Genomic DNA, 15,875 nt, shown 5'->3' with positions numbered 1-15,875 from the left:
AACCTTGACTGCCATTGAATTAGATGTCATATACAGTCATATATAGTCAGAAGTTTGACTCAACGTGCATTATCAATTTCAGTTAATAAGATGAGTTTTTAACGACATAGCTGCAAAAGTTTATTAAATCAAAGATCCATTTCTCCTTCAAAATCTCAAGTAGTTGATGACATAAAGGAACAGGGAGAAAACATAGATAATAAGAAACAAACGTACTACAACCAGTATTCAATAGCTTTCTTAGTCTCAAATAAATATTTGAATGGTAGTCCTGTTAGACATTATAATGGAAAATGTTGTACACAGGCTGCACTATTAGCTCTTTTTAACTCTTCAGAGTAAAAATGATTTATTATTATTATTATTATTCAAGGTTGACTTCATATTTGCCACTAATGCATTGTGTGTTACTTTGTCTTTCACCTGCTGCTGCAGCTTCAGCAGCTGCTGCTGTTTCTCCTGTAAGACCTGCAGCTGCTGCTCTGCAGACACCATGGCGTGGGACAGCGATTGGAGTGCCACCTGGGCTGCAGAGCTCAGAGCTGTAGAAGCCTCACCGACTGTTCCTGCCGACAGGCCGCCAACCGCAGGTGTCACACCAAACGTACTCACTGGGGTTAAAGAGTTGCGGTTCAGGCAATGACCAGTTTATGAGACCAACACAAGTAAATTTAAGAAAGGTCATGTTTACCAGTGAACATGCTGGCGTCGTCTCGTTCCACCCGTGTGCCATCACTAGTGGAGATACAAGTAAAGTGCAAAGGCTCTACCTCCAAGAGTCCTGTTAATGCTGTGAAGCTGCCTTCTGCTGCTGAACAGCTGCTCACTTTCCCATTCCCTACAGGAAACACACAACACACTCAAGAAAACGCATGCTAACTCAAGTTGAATGCGTTGGCATATTTGCTCAATCACTCACTCAGTACAAAACAGTATTTGGTCAAGCCTCTAATAGGGACTTATTTACACTTGGTGTGGACGGTGCACACACAGTGAATTCGGAAGGTTCACAATGCTTCACTTTTTCCACATTCAGTTACAACCTTATTACAAAATGGATTCAATTCTACACACAAGACCCCATTACTGCTCAGAAACAGGTGTGCCAAGCATCATTCTCCAGAAGACCTGAGGCTGTAACTACTGCCAGAGATGAAAGTATTGACAAAAGGATGTGAATAATTTTGTACATGTTATATGTATATATATTTTTTTTAATAAATTTGATCAGGCAATATGGGGTGTTGTGGGTTGAATTTTGAGGAAAAAATGAATTAAATCCATTTTGATATAAGGCTACTGTGAATACTTTCCGGATGCACTGTATGCGTCTGTTCTGGCTCAGCGTCCCTCAGTGTGTGCCAGTTCTTCCCTTAAACAACAGTGCGTCTATCTGGCAGTGTCCGGCTGGAAGCCCTTTTGACCTGAGTGAGTCAGACCAGTGCATAGCAAATACCTGACAAGATGTCAGAGAGGTCAATCTCATCCGACTGGACTCCGATGCTGCTGTTGAAGGCATTCTTACAGGAGGAACCACTGACCTCAAGGTCAAAGAGCACCGGGTCAAAGGGAGAGCTGTACAGGCCGTACCTGGTGGGGAGTAGACAGTGGGAGGACACACACACACACACACGTCAGCAGTAGTTGGATCTCCTTCTAACAATAAGTAACTTAATGAAACCATAGCAATTCATCACTAGCCTGGAGAGGTGCAGGGGGTTAGGTCACTCCCCAACTGAACAGTTAAGTACCTGGTCTGCAGCAATGCCTCCAGCGGGGTGAGGCGGTCCTGCAGCTGACGAGAGATGGTTGTGAGCAAGGAGGCGCAGGACGTGCTGCAGAACGCCAGATCTTCTTCCTTCACATAGTTCAGCAAGACAAAGTACCAGAACACCGAGCCTGACACCAGACAAGAGGAGAGATGTGGAAATGAGTACTGGGCTATATGGTGGTCATGTCTGGATGGCTGGTTAGGGACTAATCTACTGTGACCATCTCCACATATCGTGTTGTAATGGATCGTTGCTCAGGTACTTACCACCTGTTGCTGCAGCAGGCAAGTAAGGCATGTTGTCTAGCATAGCCTTCAGAAGACTCACGCCAAAACCCTGCTGACTTGGCTCCCCTTTCCCATTGCTACAGCAAGAAATACAACATCAAGAGCAATAGTATTGCCCCCACCTATCATTGATTACATGTAATCTGTGTGTACAATATTATGTTCACTGTTTAAGATCAAAGAACTCATCAGCTGCACAACTGTATTCATTGTTTGGTAATTATGTTTCCCTTTTGAAGAGGGTTTCCCAGGTGTATTTAATGAAAGTTAAATGTAATCATGAATACTGATGTTTTGAGATTAAATTTAAACACAGAAAGTTTCATCCGCCAGTATTAAGGCATCTAAGTGAAGGTGCTGAAAGCATGATTGATGAAAACCGCCCTGGTCCTTACCTAATACAAAGTGCAAGAAAGCGAGCACACTTGTGCGCTATGCTGCGGCCAGCCTCGAAGAAACACATCTGCACGATTTCGGTCAGCCGTGTCCGGGTTTTGGCCAGCAGGCCCTCTTTTCCTTCTCTTACACTAAAAAGAAGACAAAGGATATTTGACTTGTCTGTAAAAGGTTTCATTAGAAGTTGGGGTTCAATACTGTGTCTTGTTCGCTGTGCCGAAACCGTCGTCCTACCTGCAGGGACCATAGGAGAAAACGCCAGCTAGCCAGCATAAGATGTCCAGGATGAGCCTCTGCGCGTGCTCAGTGGCTGGGCCGACGTCTGCCTGCCGACAAAGGGCGTCGAGCAGCTTCTCATGGAAGTCCGGGAACTGCAGCATAGCACAGCGTTGGACCCTAAAAAGCACAGAAGAACAAAGACAATATGTAGATAGATCAGTGTCTGCTTGCATGTGTGTGACTGCTCATTTATGATTAGAAAACAGTGATCTGACCTTTCTTTGGGCACTGAAGTCTTCTTAAACCTTCTTATTGTGACGGAAACCTCCTGCAGCAGGTCACAGCCTCGCAAGTTTTCTACTTTCTTCAAAGGGGGTGAGGACTCTGTTTTTACTGCCGACACCTTGAGAGAGAGACACACACACGGGGGGGGGGGGGGGGGGGGGATCATCACTTTAGTTCCTTGCTGCCCTGACGAGATTGCTTCATTACATGTTATGCAATGGGAAGAAAACATATTTTGCACAGGACTACAGCTAACTGCTTCAAAGTCTCTATGGTCTCGAAAACAGACAGGAACAAGTATCCATCCATTTAAAGTGTCGCGATTTGGTACCTTAGAGGCCTGTGCTCGTTGCAGCAGGGATGACAGTGAGTGGCCTTTGCTGCCCTGAGGCTTGGCGCTGGGCATTCTCACCACAGGCCGGCTCTCCTCCATGCTCCTGTCACTTACAGCTTTGATGTGAACCAGGAAGGACCGGTACTTTCCGCCTGCCATGCCTGCAGTGGGAGGAGAATGGGACAACTCAAGACACTGACAAACCCACAACCGGGTGGCTGATTCGTCATGAGCACACAGACCTTCAATGTCAAGTTAAAAAGAATAATAAAATAAACAGGGAGATGTGACTGTTACCTTTGACAAGCTTGGGGCTGGTTAGACTGAGCATCCCTGCATGGCCAGAGAGGTCCAGCCCACTGGCCAGCCATACTGGACCACACAGGATGTCTTCTTTGTGGTCCTCTAAGAACGGACACAGTATGGAGCCTACAGCAAGCACATGAGCACACGCGGGAATAAGGCACACAAATGTTCATTGATGTTCAACGACTACCTGGTCCTAAAAAATCTGTGTCAAATCAGGGCCGATACAATCATGAAATCTTACTGTGATCCTTTATACCCACAAAACAATACAAGGGGTGGATAAACTTCTGCAATTTCTATCTCTTTAATTTCATAAATTCAACAATAGAAATGGGCCAACAGCTGGAAAAGCTTGGTGTCTAGCCATAAACTACATAAAATGTAACACATAATTATATATTTGGTAATCCAACACCAGACTGCAGCATTGTTACTGATACCCAATTAAGTTATTTCAGTCAGTATCTGACTGGTATCAGTATTGTGCATCTTTACTGGACCCTGGGGTGCTTCTTGTGAAGGAAAGTCACCAATAAAGTAAACTTTAGCCGCACCACAATAGTGCGTCACAGAAGCCATTCAAATCTGTGGAACCACGCATTCCTGGTGGATTAGTTTGAAAGGTTGACATTGACTTTCCACTCGTTGCAACAAACGGATCTTGAAAATGACACTCAACTCATTACATGTATTAATTTATCCGTTTACAGGTGCAGAAACAAGACACTAGCAGAAAGGGGATCTTGTGGAGCTCTGGTCATACTGACAAAGATATTTCATGGTCCTAGTTTGTAACTACGATAAAAAGGTACATGTAATGTCGGTTGCTGTGATGCACTCAATGATGGAAACATTCACTTGATCAAAATAGTTGCTTTTTTTCCTCCCAACAAAATTATATACAGATAAATGTATCTGAAATAGAGCAAAGCTAATGTAAAAAAACGTGTTGAATTGTTTACCTGATGTCTCTTCTATGTCCATGAACTGGATGTCCTCTGTGAAGTCATGCAGGCGAGGCTGGCCGTTCCTTTCCCCGTTAGCATGTAGTACGCTGGAGAGGGGGAAGGATATTTGCCTGTCCACGGCCGTCTCTGTCAGACATGGCAAGATTTAGACACATATTCCAAACACCACTATTCATTTTATCTTGAAACACCACAGTTGCAAAATCAAATGAAATCATTGTATTTGCAAAGAATCGTCTTGCAACCTTGATGTATGAGTACATTAGTAAAAGCTTTTCATAGAATGCATATCAAAGGAGTGTCCTCACCGCTGACTTTGCCCAGCCCTGGTGCTTTGTTCTTCAGTAAAGTGACCTGGATCTGAGGAATATTTACTATGTTTGCATTCAGGACAAACTTGAAGTCCACATGGCCCACCATGCAGGCCTTAGGCAGCACCAGCTCAAACACATGCTCGTCCCAGCTGGAGCTGCAAAGACAATACGGGTCACCACCTGCTCAGGCATTCAACGGTGTGTATCATAATGCTGACAGGGAATTTTACATGGATCACAAATTATATATCCTAAAAGTTGTGGAAAGAATTGCTAATGAAATGAGGGCAAGTGATGAATTGAACTTTGGTTTAGATAGACCCTCAGCAAAGAAACCACTGGACTGCCTGCATCAATCAAATTAACTGCATACCCTTTACATGAAAACTGTGATGTCATTATGTACAATAGTGAACGTAAGGGACATTGTACACTGAGTGTTACAGGAACAAATGACATTACTGGTACAACTACTGTGTACTTGGTGCAGCTACCCGTCACTCTGAAGCTTCCAGGTCCGGGTGTGTTGGGCTGCGTCTCCATGGTGCTGCTGGTGAAGGTGTTGTGGGTGGCGGCGCTGCTGCTGCTCCTGCTGCACCTCCACCCAGCACGGCGGCACTGTGGCCGAGAAGCGCGGGGTCAGCGTCTCAAAGCGCGTCAGCTCCACCAGTGACATCAGGCTCTCTGTGGTCAGCAGTTGGTCCACCAAGAGGTCCACTCCTGCACAAAGGCCAGAAGTGGGGGGGGGGGGCAATGGAGGACATGAGATTAATAGTGACACAGACAGGCCAAAGAATTGAACACACTGAATGTGTGACCGTGTGGTTGGAAATGCCAAACTAAGAGTTAGTTTACCTGTGATCCCAGGGCTGGAGGGGTTGGAGGAGGGCTTGGTCCCCTCAAACAGTTCAGCCCCTTTAGAGAGGGGGCCATCGATAAACATGTCTCCGTCATCTATGTCGTCACACACGCCTCCAATTTGAAGGAAATGAAGTTCTCCACCTTCAGAAACACAAAGGCACAAAATAACAAAATAAATCACAGCCAAATCAAGATGTCTGTCTGACTGAAATGGCTCCTTTGTATATGAGTATGTTTTAAACAATGCATCAAATACAAGCGACCTACTGAAAGAAATTTCAAAATATATATTTATGTTGAAGCCATCCCATCGATCCCAGAAGTGTACTGCACAGCAGTCTCAGAGAAACACTCACCTTTGGTACAGGCACAAAGGCGGTCAGTCCCAGAGCAATAGGTAACAGAGACAAAGGGATCAGTCTCCTCTGTTGGCCCTTCCATTTTAGGCGGCTCCACCTTGGCCAACACCTCCAACGTGGACAGGTCCAGTATCATAACGTAGCCAGCCCGCGTGGTCACCACCAGGTGGCCCAGGCCTGCAACCTCTAAGCGCCTGCACTCTTTGTGCCCCATAGCTGAGCCTGATGGGCCGGAGGCCGTAGCGCTGCTGCTTGTTATAGCTGCTCCACATGCAGTCCTAGTTCCAGAGCCAGCATAGCCTGCTGGGCCCGATCCAAAGCCAGATGAGCCATTCTTAGACGCAGAGGGGTGCCCTGCCTCTGGAGCTTCTTCACTATCATCCTCCCTGCTATCAAGCACATCTGGAGGAAGCAATATAAGAGAGGTGATGGCATCACAAGGGTCCCAAATCTGCTGCACTTTGACAGGTTCCTCGTCCAAGGTGACAATACGGGTGGAGTAGTTGAGTTTATAGAGTGCGAGATAGCCTCCACTCCCACCACTTGGGGACCTCTGCGGCTGCTGCTGCTGCTGCTGCTGCTCTCCTGGGGGCAGAATGAGGGGAGTCTGAGGTGGTGACCCCCCTGAATGGTGGCCTTCCACCCCATTAGCCACTAAGTGTAAGGGGTCTCCTTTGCGCTGGCTGCAGAGGGCAGAGTGCAGCCGGTTGAGATTGTTGAGAGCCTCCACTTGGTTTGTAGCACTCAGAGATTCAGCACTACAAGGCTGCAGACCAACCAGAAGGTGCACACCATCCCAGCAGGGTGTGATTGAGTCCACATAAAGATTCTCCTCTTCCAGATGTTTTGGCAGCCTCAGGCACTGCACGAGAGTTCCTGGTCGAGGCGGGGTGGAGGAAGTCGCTGCAGCCAGTGGGCTCCATTTTTCTGTGTGACCGTCCAACCCTGCCAGATTAGTTGCTGCATCAGCAAACTGCTGAATGTAAGTGATGGGAGGATCCTGAAGAAGTAGCTGCTCATGCGAGTCAAACTCCATCTCTATGATCTGTGGCACAGTGAAGCCCTCCTCATGGAGCCCCTTGCTCATCAGGTTGTTCATTTGAGAAAACCCCTGCCCTGAGGACTTGTCATCCACCTCTCTGATACTGTACAGAAGCAGCACGGGTATAGTCCTACGAACAGCTGGCAGAGAAGACGGGCTTGGTGGTTGGGAACCTACCAGCTTAGAGAAGACCTGCTCCTGGGCTGCAGTCTGGGGGTTGCAGGTCTCTATCTCCATGGGGCCTTGGTCCTGCAGAGGCCCAGGATTTAGGAAAGACTCGGGCTCCTGAGTCCTTAGTGGACCATCTGTGGTCCTGCATGTTTTGGCCGGGGATGTGGGTGGGGGTCCAGCCATGGGGGTGCCTGATGCTGAGCGGTAGCTGAGCAGGCCTCCGGCCAGTAGACAGGGGAAGGGAATGTTGTGATGCTCGGGAAACTTATCCTTTTCTTTGGCCTGGCTGTGGGCCTTGCCCTTCTTTAGCGAGGGATTGGCCCCCAATTCCTCCAAATCCTTAACCGTGTCCTCCAGCACACTGGCCACCACCTCCCACTGGAGCTTCTCTGGCTGCTGCAGAACACTGAGCGAGGTCACTCCTAGGCTCATGTCCATACTTTCCCATCGGGACTGCTGGCCTGGAACAGAGGTAAGAGAGGGGGTCTGTGGTTTTTCTTGTCTGGAATCTAGCACCAATGATGGGAAAAGCTATTTCAATGAGGCCCATCATAAGAAGATAGCTCCAATATAATTCATCTAAACGTCAATAGCACCACCAGATCTTTGACAGTTAGTCTTCATACCTGTTACGGACTCTGAACGAGAATGCTCATCACTGTCTGAGTCCTCCACTTGGTCATCGCTGGAAAAGAAGAAATGTTAGAAAAAAACACACCTTCTCTGAAATAAAACGGTCTCAAGCCAGGTTGCTAGACAGAAAAAAACACACCTTCTCTGAAATAAAACGGTCTCAAGCCAGGTTGCTAGACAGACTGTAAGAAGCTCAAAAAGAAGCTCACAGAAAACATTATCTTGACTTGGGTATCTACTGGCTCCACCCTAAATGAAGTGGCGTAGGGTTCAGTGGTTGATGCGAACACATACTCCGGTATTTTACAGCTCCCGTTGGCCTTGTTAACCAAGAGGTGCGTATAAATGTTGATGCAAAATTACTGTTAAATTCCATACATGTTGTCACTAGCACAAGGTATTTGAGATTGACAGTTCACATCATCAAGTTCAACATTTTTCCAAAGGTTTGTCAGAAATGAAAGAAACCAGATAGATTTACTCCGGTTCGGTACTTAATTCTGACACATTATTTATGCATTTTTCTTCATTCCTGTTACACAAACTTTGGAAAAAAAATTTGGAACGGCATGAGAAAAGGTCTCAGAGGACTATCCTCATCTGGAATGGGTGCTAGTGGCAGTTTCCTCTCAGCTATTTGACATTCTGTAGCTAGGTACATGAAATATTTGTCAGCTGCTTCTTAACTCTAATTAACCATGTCCTTCTCTTGTACACCATGGTTACATGGCAACCTCGGCCTTAATGATTTGTGTTGCTTTCACCTGTCTCCCTCTAGCTTGGGCAGGTCAGCGCAGGACGATGACTCTTCCAGCCAGGCCAGAGTTGGCCTCCGGGAGTCCGTCAGTGCCTGATGGCTCTGCTCACCACCACACAGAATCAGCTGCCTCAGGATGGCCGGGTCGTATGGATTGACGTCAAACTTCAAGTGCACCTGTTCACACACAATTACACCGGCTTGAACGTTGGTTCAATACTAACACGTTCTGTCTGAGACCAATACTTTAGAAAGTGATCATGATACAGGACAGATGATAGAGATTTGTGTACTCAGTTAGGTGCTCTAACCCTCATCATTTTGGAGACATCCCAGATGCAGATCTTGCCCCTCTTGGTGGCAGCAGCCAGAAACTGTGGGCAGCTGCCGAAGCCATAGCAGGCGATCTTGTCCGAACTGTCGGGGCTGTTGGGAGTTTGGGCGGGGCTGGTGGCAAGTGTAACAGACAGCGGCACGTTCTGCGTGTGCTCGCCCTTCACAAAAGGACAGTTGGGAGAATGTCGCTCATGTTCGGACCTGGGGGGGTAGTGGAGGAGTGTTGGTCATCAATGGTTTGGTTGTAGTACACACATAATGCATATGCATAATTAATGATCTTTGCTCACCAGGGCTCATCCGTAGGTTCCCAACAGACCAGACACACACTGCAGGTGAAACACATAGCTCGGTCGTCTCCCGTTGAGGCAGGCTGTTTGCAGACAGGGTAAATGATAAAGCAAATTATAATCATCTGGACCAAGATAGGTGGGGATTCTTCTGGGAATTAGTAATAATCTGCCTATTTGTTTCAAGTATGCTCAATAGTAATAATATTGCAAGAATGACATAAAGCCAACAATAACTTTTTTTAACATTAGTTATCAAACTGTCTCCTGTCCCACAAGAGGAAATAATTTGTAATTTAAATGTATCTGTATACTTTTTTACTATGTAAAACCTTCACTACAATTGAAGCATCTGTAGGAAAACACACAAAGTTTGTTTGTTCAGATCATCACAGAATATTTTCATGGATCCTCAAAAGTTTGACAGTGTTCAAAAAGGCAGGCCGCCCGCCTCTCAAAGCGGTCCATGTCTCCTCAGATTCTGAGTCAGTCACAGACTGATGACTCTTGACAAAGCTTTAGGTTGTTGGCATTACACCAAAGCACATGAGTTTTAACCAGAGTCGTCTCCATGGTTACATTCTGTTAAATGCAGCAGGGGGGCTTTCTCTGAAATTACCTAAAACACCAACAAGCTCTACTGTGCATGTAAAATAAATGAGTAAAAAAATATGAACTAGTAGCTGGCTCGGCGGAATTCTCTTAAAACCCACCTGGTGGTAAAATCCAGCTTGAGCCATTGGATCAGGCTGAGCCCACCTGTATCCAGCATGAGGCCATGACGTGAAAGTCTCCCGCCTGTTGGCCTCGCTGTACATCAGAGATCTGGAGGGAATAATACGTTTTAGAAACATGCTATTGTGGAAAGTGTTGCAGCCCAAACATGACATTTTTGTCATATGGATATTTGTCATAGCTATTACTAACGCTACTTGTTATGGGAACACTACATGTTATAGATGGACTAATAGTTAGAAAGCACAATTTATTTTGTGCACCCTATTACTAATTAGCACATACAAATAACTGCATTAGGAGTCAGATGTATGACAAAGTGAATATGATGGGATTTTTCACTTTGTAAGGGAATATACAGTGGATATAAAGGGTCTACAGGCCGCCGTTAAAATGCCAGGGTTTTTTAATGTAAAAAAGACACATTATGGTTGAAAGTTTTTCCACCTTCAATGTGACCTATAAAATGTAAAATATTCAAATGAATAAAAAAAATGAAATCTTTAACCTGGATGCATAAATATGCACATCCTTAAATCATTACTTTGTTGAAGCCCCTTTTGATTTCATTACAGCACAGTAAGAGTCTATAGCACATGTGGACTCCATCTCCCGTGCACAGCCCGCTTCAGATCACCCCCAAGATGATCAATTGGATTCAGGTCCACTCCTCCGATGAAGTCATGCTTTTGTTGTTTGGATGTATGCTTTGGCTTGTTGTCGTGCTGAGTAGTAAAGGTCCTCTTCATCGCTTTCTAACAGAAGCTGGAGTTGGTTGGTTTTGTTCCAATATGGACGGGTATTTGGAGCTGTTCATGATTTCCTCCACCTTGACTAAGGCCCCGGTATCATTTTCTCACATGCTTTAGGGAGACTTCCGTGTATATTTTCCCGGATGTTGGTGTTTTTGCGGCTGAATTTATTGGGCTGAATATATTGTAACCATGATTTTTTTTTAGGCTGAATATTTTAAGTGATTTTTTTTAGGTTGAATTTTTTGCAGTATTTTAATGTTGAAAAACATTCAGATACATTATTTCAATGCATAAATATTCAGTGCTAGAAATTCAATCACCTTTTTATTTCAACCCCCGATGGCACAGATTTACTTCCATAGGTGTGTACTGAATACAATTATCATGAGTTTGAATGGGATTGGTTTATCCGGAACACAGCTGCATTCCCATCTGCCAGAGGGCGCTCACACTTAAACAACCATATTTTTTAAGTTTTTGATATTCCCCCCCTAAAAGATTTTATTTTTTCAATTGAATGGTTTCATATATTGAATTATATGTGACATAAATGAATGAACACATGCACTGAACGCAGCCTTTTAAGCAAATCACTTCCAAAAAACTTTTCTTGTCTTCCAACTACTCAAATCTCTTCAACCCTACATGTGATCATACACCCATTAACATCCATTCATAGTCTAAGCTACCATACAAAGTCAGTGACCCCAATTCCTCAGTGACTAACGTTCACACAGCACAATAACGGGTACGGCAGCTATTTCGGTTAAGTGTTTTGCCCAAGGACACATGGACATGGACTCCTGGGAAGCTAGGCATCGAACCACCAATCCTTGCTTTCCACTCAGAGACCACAAATACGACCATGCAATCTCCGATATTACAGTGGCTACATTCCATCAGTTACAGCTGTCAACAATACCGTCAAAGCATTATAAATCTATAATTTAGCAACTCCCAATCGCAAACAGAGTGATGTGGAGGTTTGATTTTGAGCCAAGGGTGACTTTACACAATGTAGAATTTGAATGTGGGGGCAAAGAACTGCTGTAACATTTGATTTTCTTGAGCAAATCTATCCGTGCATCTTAACCCACAAAGAGTGGGACCAGTACTGTAAAAGAGTACATGGACAGTGAGGAGCACGGTTCGGCTTATCTGGAGATCTATTTGCATGGAACCGGGATACCACCCACCGTTATCGTTGACTAGAATGAATGATTGTAATGAAGGAACAACATTTATAAAGTAACAAATAATTATTGTGCAGCTTCAAACTAGTGTTATCCCTTTTGACATGTACATCCACTTTAGAGAAACAAAGGATGCTATAAGGACGGATGAGTGGGGAGGTCTTTCTTACTCAAACAAAAGACAATTGCATTGCTGGTTTTGAACTGATTAGCTTCTCCTCTAGGATGTGTCATGGTGATGCTTAAAACCCACTTACTCCCCAAAGAGGAAATTGTAACACAGGAAAAGTCAGTTTCTTCCCTGCTCGCACCCCCTGTGTTTCCGCCAGGGTTTACACGTGTCTGCGTGTGTCCATCAGGGCAGAACTGCTGTGCGGAGCGGGGAGTGGACAATTGAAAAAAAAATTAAAAAATCTTCCTGACTTTCTTGGGGTTAGGGAAAGCTTACCGGTCTACGGAGCGTCCGGGGCCAACCCCAAGCTCAGGCCTGGTGCTCGACAAGAGGTAAGAAAGCCTGTCCATGATGGATGAGGCCACAGACAAGGCAGCTATGTTCTGGTTTATCTTCTTCAGCTCATTGACGATGGCACTGGCCACCAGCCTCAGAATGTGGTGTGGAAGATGGAAGGTCACTGTTGCCCACTGAAAGAATAGAGGAGAAGAAAAAGATTACAGCCTGGACAGAGACATTTTAGGATAGTAAAAGACAGATCAGGCCATAAATCAAATACTTCTAAAGCGGACTTCAATACAGTCATGTAGCTGCAAGAAGGAGCCGAGCACCAGTCATAAATAAAAGGAGATAAAGGGACAGGAGACGATTCCTTTTGTACATTGTAAATAGATCTAATTCAAATCTAACAGGTTGGCCAAAACAATTGAGAACAAAATATAAATGGCCTTTCAGGCCCAACTTCACTGAGTCACATGCTTTTGCTTTGGTTATATTGTTAACATACAGTTCCCAGTGTTTCCCCTTCATTTCACGACGCACGCTTCAGCGTGTGCAGCAAAGTGTAGTGTTTAAATGGTACATTACAACTCTGTGTCAGCTCGGACAGCTGAGGCAGGAGGAGCTCGCCTTCCACTCCCATCGATGTGTTCTGTGGCTACCCGTCTGCTAAAGTTAATTAATTGCACTCTCTGACAAAAGAAATGAAAGTGCTGAAATGGGTTCTCAAATTTTCCTCGACCTACCCATCCAAGAATAGTCTACAGATGTGTATAAATCGCTTCTACATTCATTTTTAGCTTCACAAAAAATACTTTTGTAGGACTGTGTACTGTAACGTTCTTCTCATTGAGTAGGTAGCTGTCTGGCCTCTAAAAGGGCTTTCAAAGCATTTCTTTTTTTCCTATTTATGTAAAAGCTCATTGTGTCATGCATCCGATTATTGAATTTTTGATACAAAGACAGCGTAGTTAACTGAAAACACCGAAACAAAAAAAGATCGTACTAACATAGTGAAACACTGAGCCTGATGGGGAACAGAAAAAACAAAAGGCACAGGACCCTTTTAATCCTGTACACCGAGTGACCCCCCTAGAGGGGAAACTTTTCCTATTCTTCCGTGATTGGCACCTCGCAAATGATCGTCACATATAACATCCCATGTACGGATACACTGCTCTTGACTTTCAGGAGTCACTAGTAGCTAAATGATTTATCCTTCATATGTTGATATGAAGAAAAAAAGTGCACATAAAGTAATACCTTGGCCACTTTGTGATTGGCTGCCGTCTCATGTGACGTATTCTTCAGGCCTTCTTTGAGCTGGGTGATAAAGAGTTCATAGCCCTCTGTGTTAGACACATCGATCTTCTCCTGACAGGCTGACAGCATTTGCTGGGCCTGAAAAGACACACAAACATACATTGAAGTTCTCACTGCATGCCAAAAGCTCATGCAACCACTGACAGGAGCAGGGCTTCAGGTATTTACAACACAAATAATGTCAGATCATCAAATAATGTCAGAGTGTTGATCATTGCAGATAAACCGGAAGCCTCAGAGACATAAGTCATAAACTGCCTGGGGGCATTTTATCCTCCGTGGAGTCTGAAAAACATTGGCGGACATTATTGTGTAGAGTGGGTGAGTGTGAAGAAGGTTAGCGTAAAAGTAATGTGAGGGAGGATTTAAAATGGCTAAACCATTATTTCAACCAGTCTTTGCTATACTCACATTGAGCAGGTTGTTCCACGGAACAAAAGCCTTTGTGTGAACATGTATCCAGGCAAATATCAGGTGACATCTACCATCTCTGTAAAGAGCTTCCTGGTGTCTCTAGTCTTCTTACCTCTGTGACCGGCAGCTCCAGTTGAACCATATCCTCAGGTTTGGCCACTGGAAGCTGGAGAGCTGTGTCCAGGAGCAGGATACCGTTCAAGTCCTTCCTGCATCCCACTGCATAGTCGTTCACAAAAAGCACCTTGTCCACTGCTGGAAAGTACTGACACCTGACACGACCTCCAGGTTTAGCTGTGACAGGAACAGAGGACAGCAGAACAAGGAATTCCCAATGTTACTACCGGAGAAAGCTAAGGTGCTCAACATGTTTGCTCAACCATATTTTATCATTGTGGTAATGTAGTAGAAAAAAACAAACCCTGCGAGGTACTTTTTAAGTGACGTAACTTAATAATGTTTTGTATGTAGAACTTAAGCTAAATGCCCTGACATTAACCCGCTAGGTGGCTTCCTTTGGGTTGAACACTCAAATTTGTTCACAAGTCAAGTCAGGGACGTTCTAAAAGGCAAGAACACTTGGGAAGTAAATGCAGGATCAAGGAATATCACTTCATTAAACATAATGCTGAATACTTGTGCCAATCAGTTGAACCTGTGTGGCTCAAAATCTAGGGAATTGTAATCCTTGGTACGAAGGCCTAAAAGTTAAAGATGCAGTGACAAGAGACATCTATAATAATGAAACTAGATCTGGAACAATCCCATTATAAAAGCAATGATTAAGCCCTGTGTCTGTAAGACTACATCAACAAGAATGTGCAGCTAAAAGTCAATATTGCCACTTACTCAAGTTCAAGAACAGACATGTACACACATGTTTATACGACATCTGTTCTACTTTTGTTGTTGTATGTATGCGGAGGACAAAGTGGAGTCAAATTCTGTATACATGGACAATACTTTAAAACCAAACCTTTGCATGTCCTTTTAGCACCTTCTCTGAAGATGCTCTTCATGATCAGCGACAGACAAAAGTAATTACTATCTAATTGAATAATTTCTTAGAACCGTAGTGACCTTAACTGGTGACTGAACAGATTAACTTAATAGAATGATTTAATGAAGCAGATTTCTTTCTTGACATCTTCAAAAACATTGTCTTCACTTGGAGGCAATAGCAATAATGTAGCAGCACCTTTTATAACACTTTATAACACTATAAGCCAAAGTATTGCAGGTCTGCTACATAACTGTAGCAGTAACTTAATCAATATCTAGAACTAAAGACAAGTAAACCAAAATAAAAATGAACACTGTATGTGGACAACAGCAGTTTGACTGCTGTCAGTTTTTGTACCATTGTACCAATATCTGGTTTCATGCTCTGCATTAAAACTATTAAATAGTAACTAGGTTACATTTACAATAAAGTAAATTCAACTAGATAAAACAACTGTGTATTGCTGCAAGTCTATATCACCTTTTCACTTTCAGCGGGTTTGTAAAGTGTCCCCTTTATGTACAATATGAATATACAAAGCTTCCATTGGAGACATATTATATTAACATTCTGCTAGTTGGACGCTGGATCCACCCTTGACATTATGCCAAGTAGTCAACAGGCCAATAAATACAAACAGACATGGGCGTCTGCTGATGGTGGTGGCT

At 44.2% G+C, this 15,875-nt stretch overlaps 1 protein-coding gene across 5 annotated transcripts in view; it reads right to left on the bottom strand.

Annotated features, from left to right (window-relative positions):
* birc6 (baculoviral IAP repeat containing 6) overlaps positions 1–15,875 on the bottom strand; it is a 71,518-nt gene that overhangs the window by 54,298 nt on the left and 1,345 nt on the right. For all 5 annotated transcript variants that reach the window (XM_037466103.2, XM_037466105.2, XM_037466106.2 and 2 more), the window contains exons 2-24: positions 14,317–14,498; positions 13,731–13,868; positions 12,465–12,658; positions 10,047–10,158; positions 9,334–9,416; positions 9,019–9,244; positions 8,715–8,884; positions 7,944–8,002; positions 6,102–7,778; positions 5,740–5,886; positions 5,379–5,604; positions 4,879–5,039; positions 4,565–4,696; positions 3,591–3,722; positions 3,291–3,454; positions 2,950–3,077; positions 2,690–2,851; positions 2,455–2,586; positions 2,039–2,136; positions 1,752–1,899; positions 1,457–1,590; positions 692–838; positions 424–611 (exon numbers count right to left, since the gene is read on the bottom strand). In XM_037466103.2, the coding sequence (XP_037322000.2) occupies positions 424–611; positions 692–838; positions 1,457–1,590; positions 1,752–1,899; positions 2,039–2,136; positions 2,455–2,586; positions 2,690–2,851; positions 2,950–3,077; positions 3,291–3,454; positions 3,591–3,722; positions 4,565–4,696; positions 4,879–5,039; positions 5,379–5,604; positions 5,740–5,886; positions 6,102–7,778; positions 7,944–8,002; positions 8,715–8,884; positions 9,019–9,244; positions 9,334–9,416; positions 10,047–10,158; positions 12,465–12,658; positions 13,731–13,868; positions 14,317–14,498 (4,940 nt within the window). The remainder of the gene's footprint in view (positions 1–423; positions 612–691; positions 839–1,456; positions 1,591–1,751; positions 1,900–2,038; positions 2,137–2,454; positions 2,587–2,689; positions 2,852–2,949; positions 3,078–3,290; positions 3,455–3,590; positions 3,723–4,564; positions 4,697–4,878; positions 5,040–5,378; positions 5,605–5,739; positions 5,887–6,101; positions 7,779–7,943; positions 8,003–8,714; positions 8,885–9,018; positions 9,245–9,333; positions 9,417–10,046; positions 10,159–12,464; positions 12,659–13,730; positions 13,869–14,316; positions 14,499–15,875) is intronic.

The sequence above is a fragment of the Pungitius pungitius genome, chromosome 13 (assembly GCF_949316345.1).
Source record: "Pungitius pungitius chromosome 13, fPunPun2.1, whole genome shotgun sequence".
In the NCBI taxonomy this organism is placed as follows: Eukaryota; Metazoa; Chordata; class Actinopteri; order Perciformes; family Gasterosteidae; genus Pungitius; species Pungitius pungitius.
Note: the sequence above shows the minus strand (reverse complement) of the source record. Positions and strands in the feature narration are given on the sequence as shown.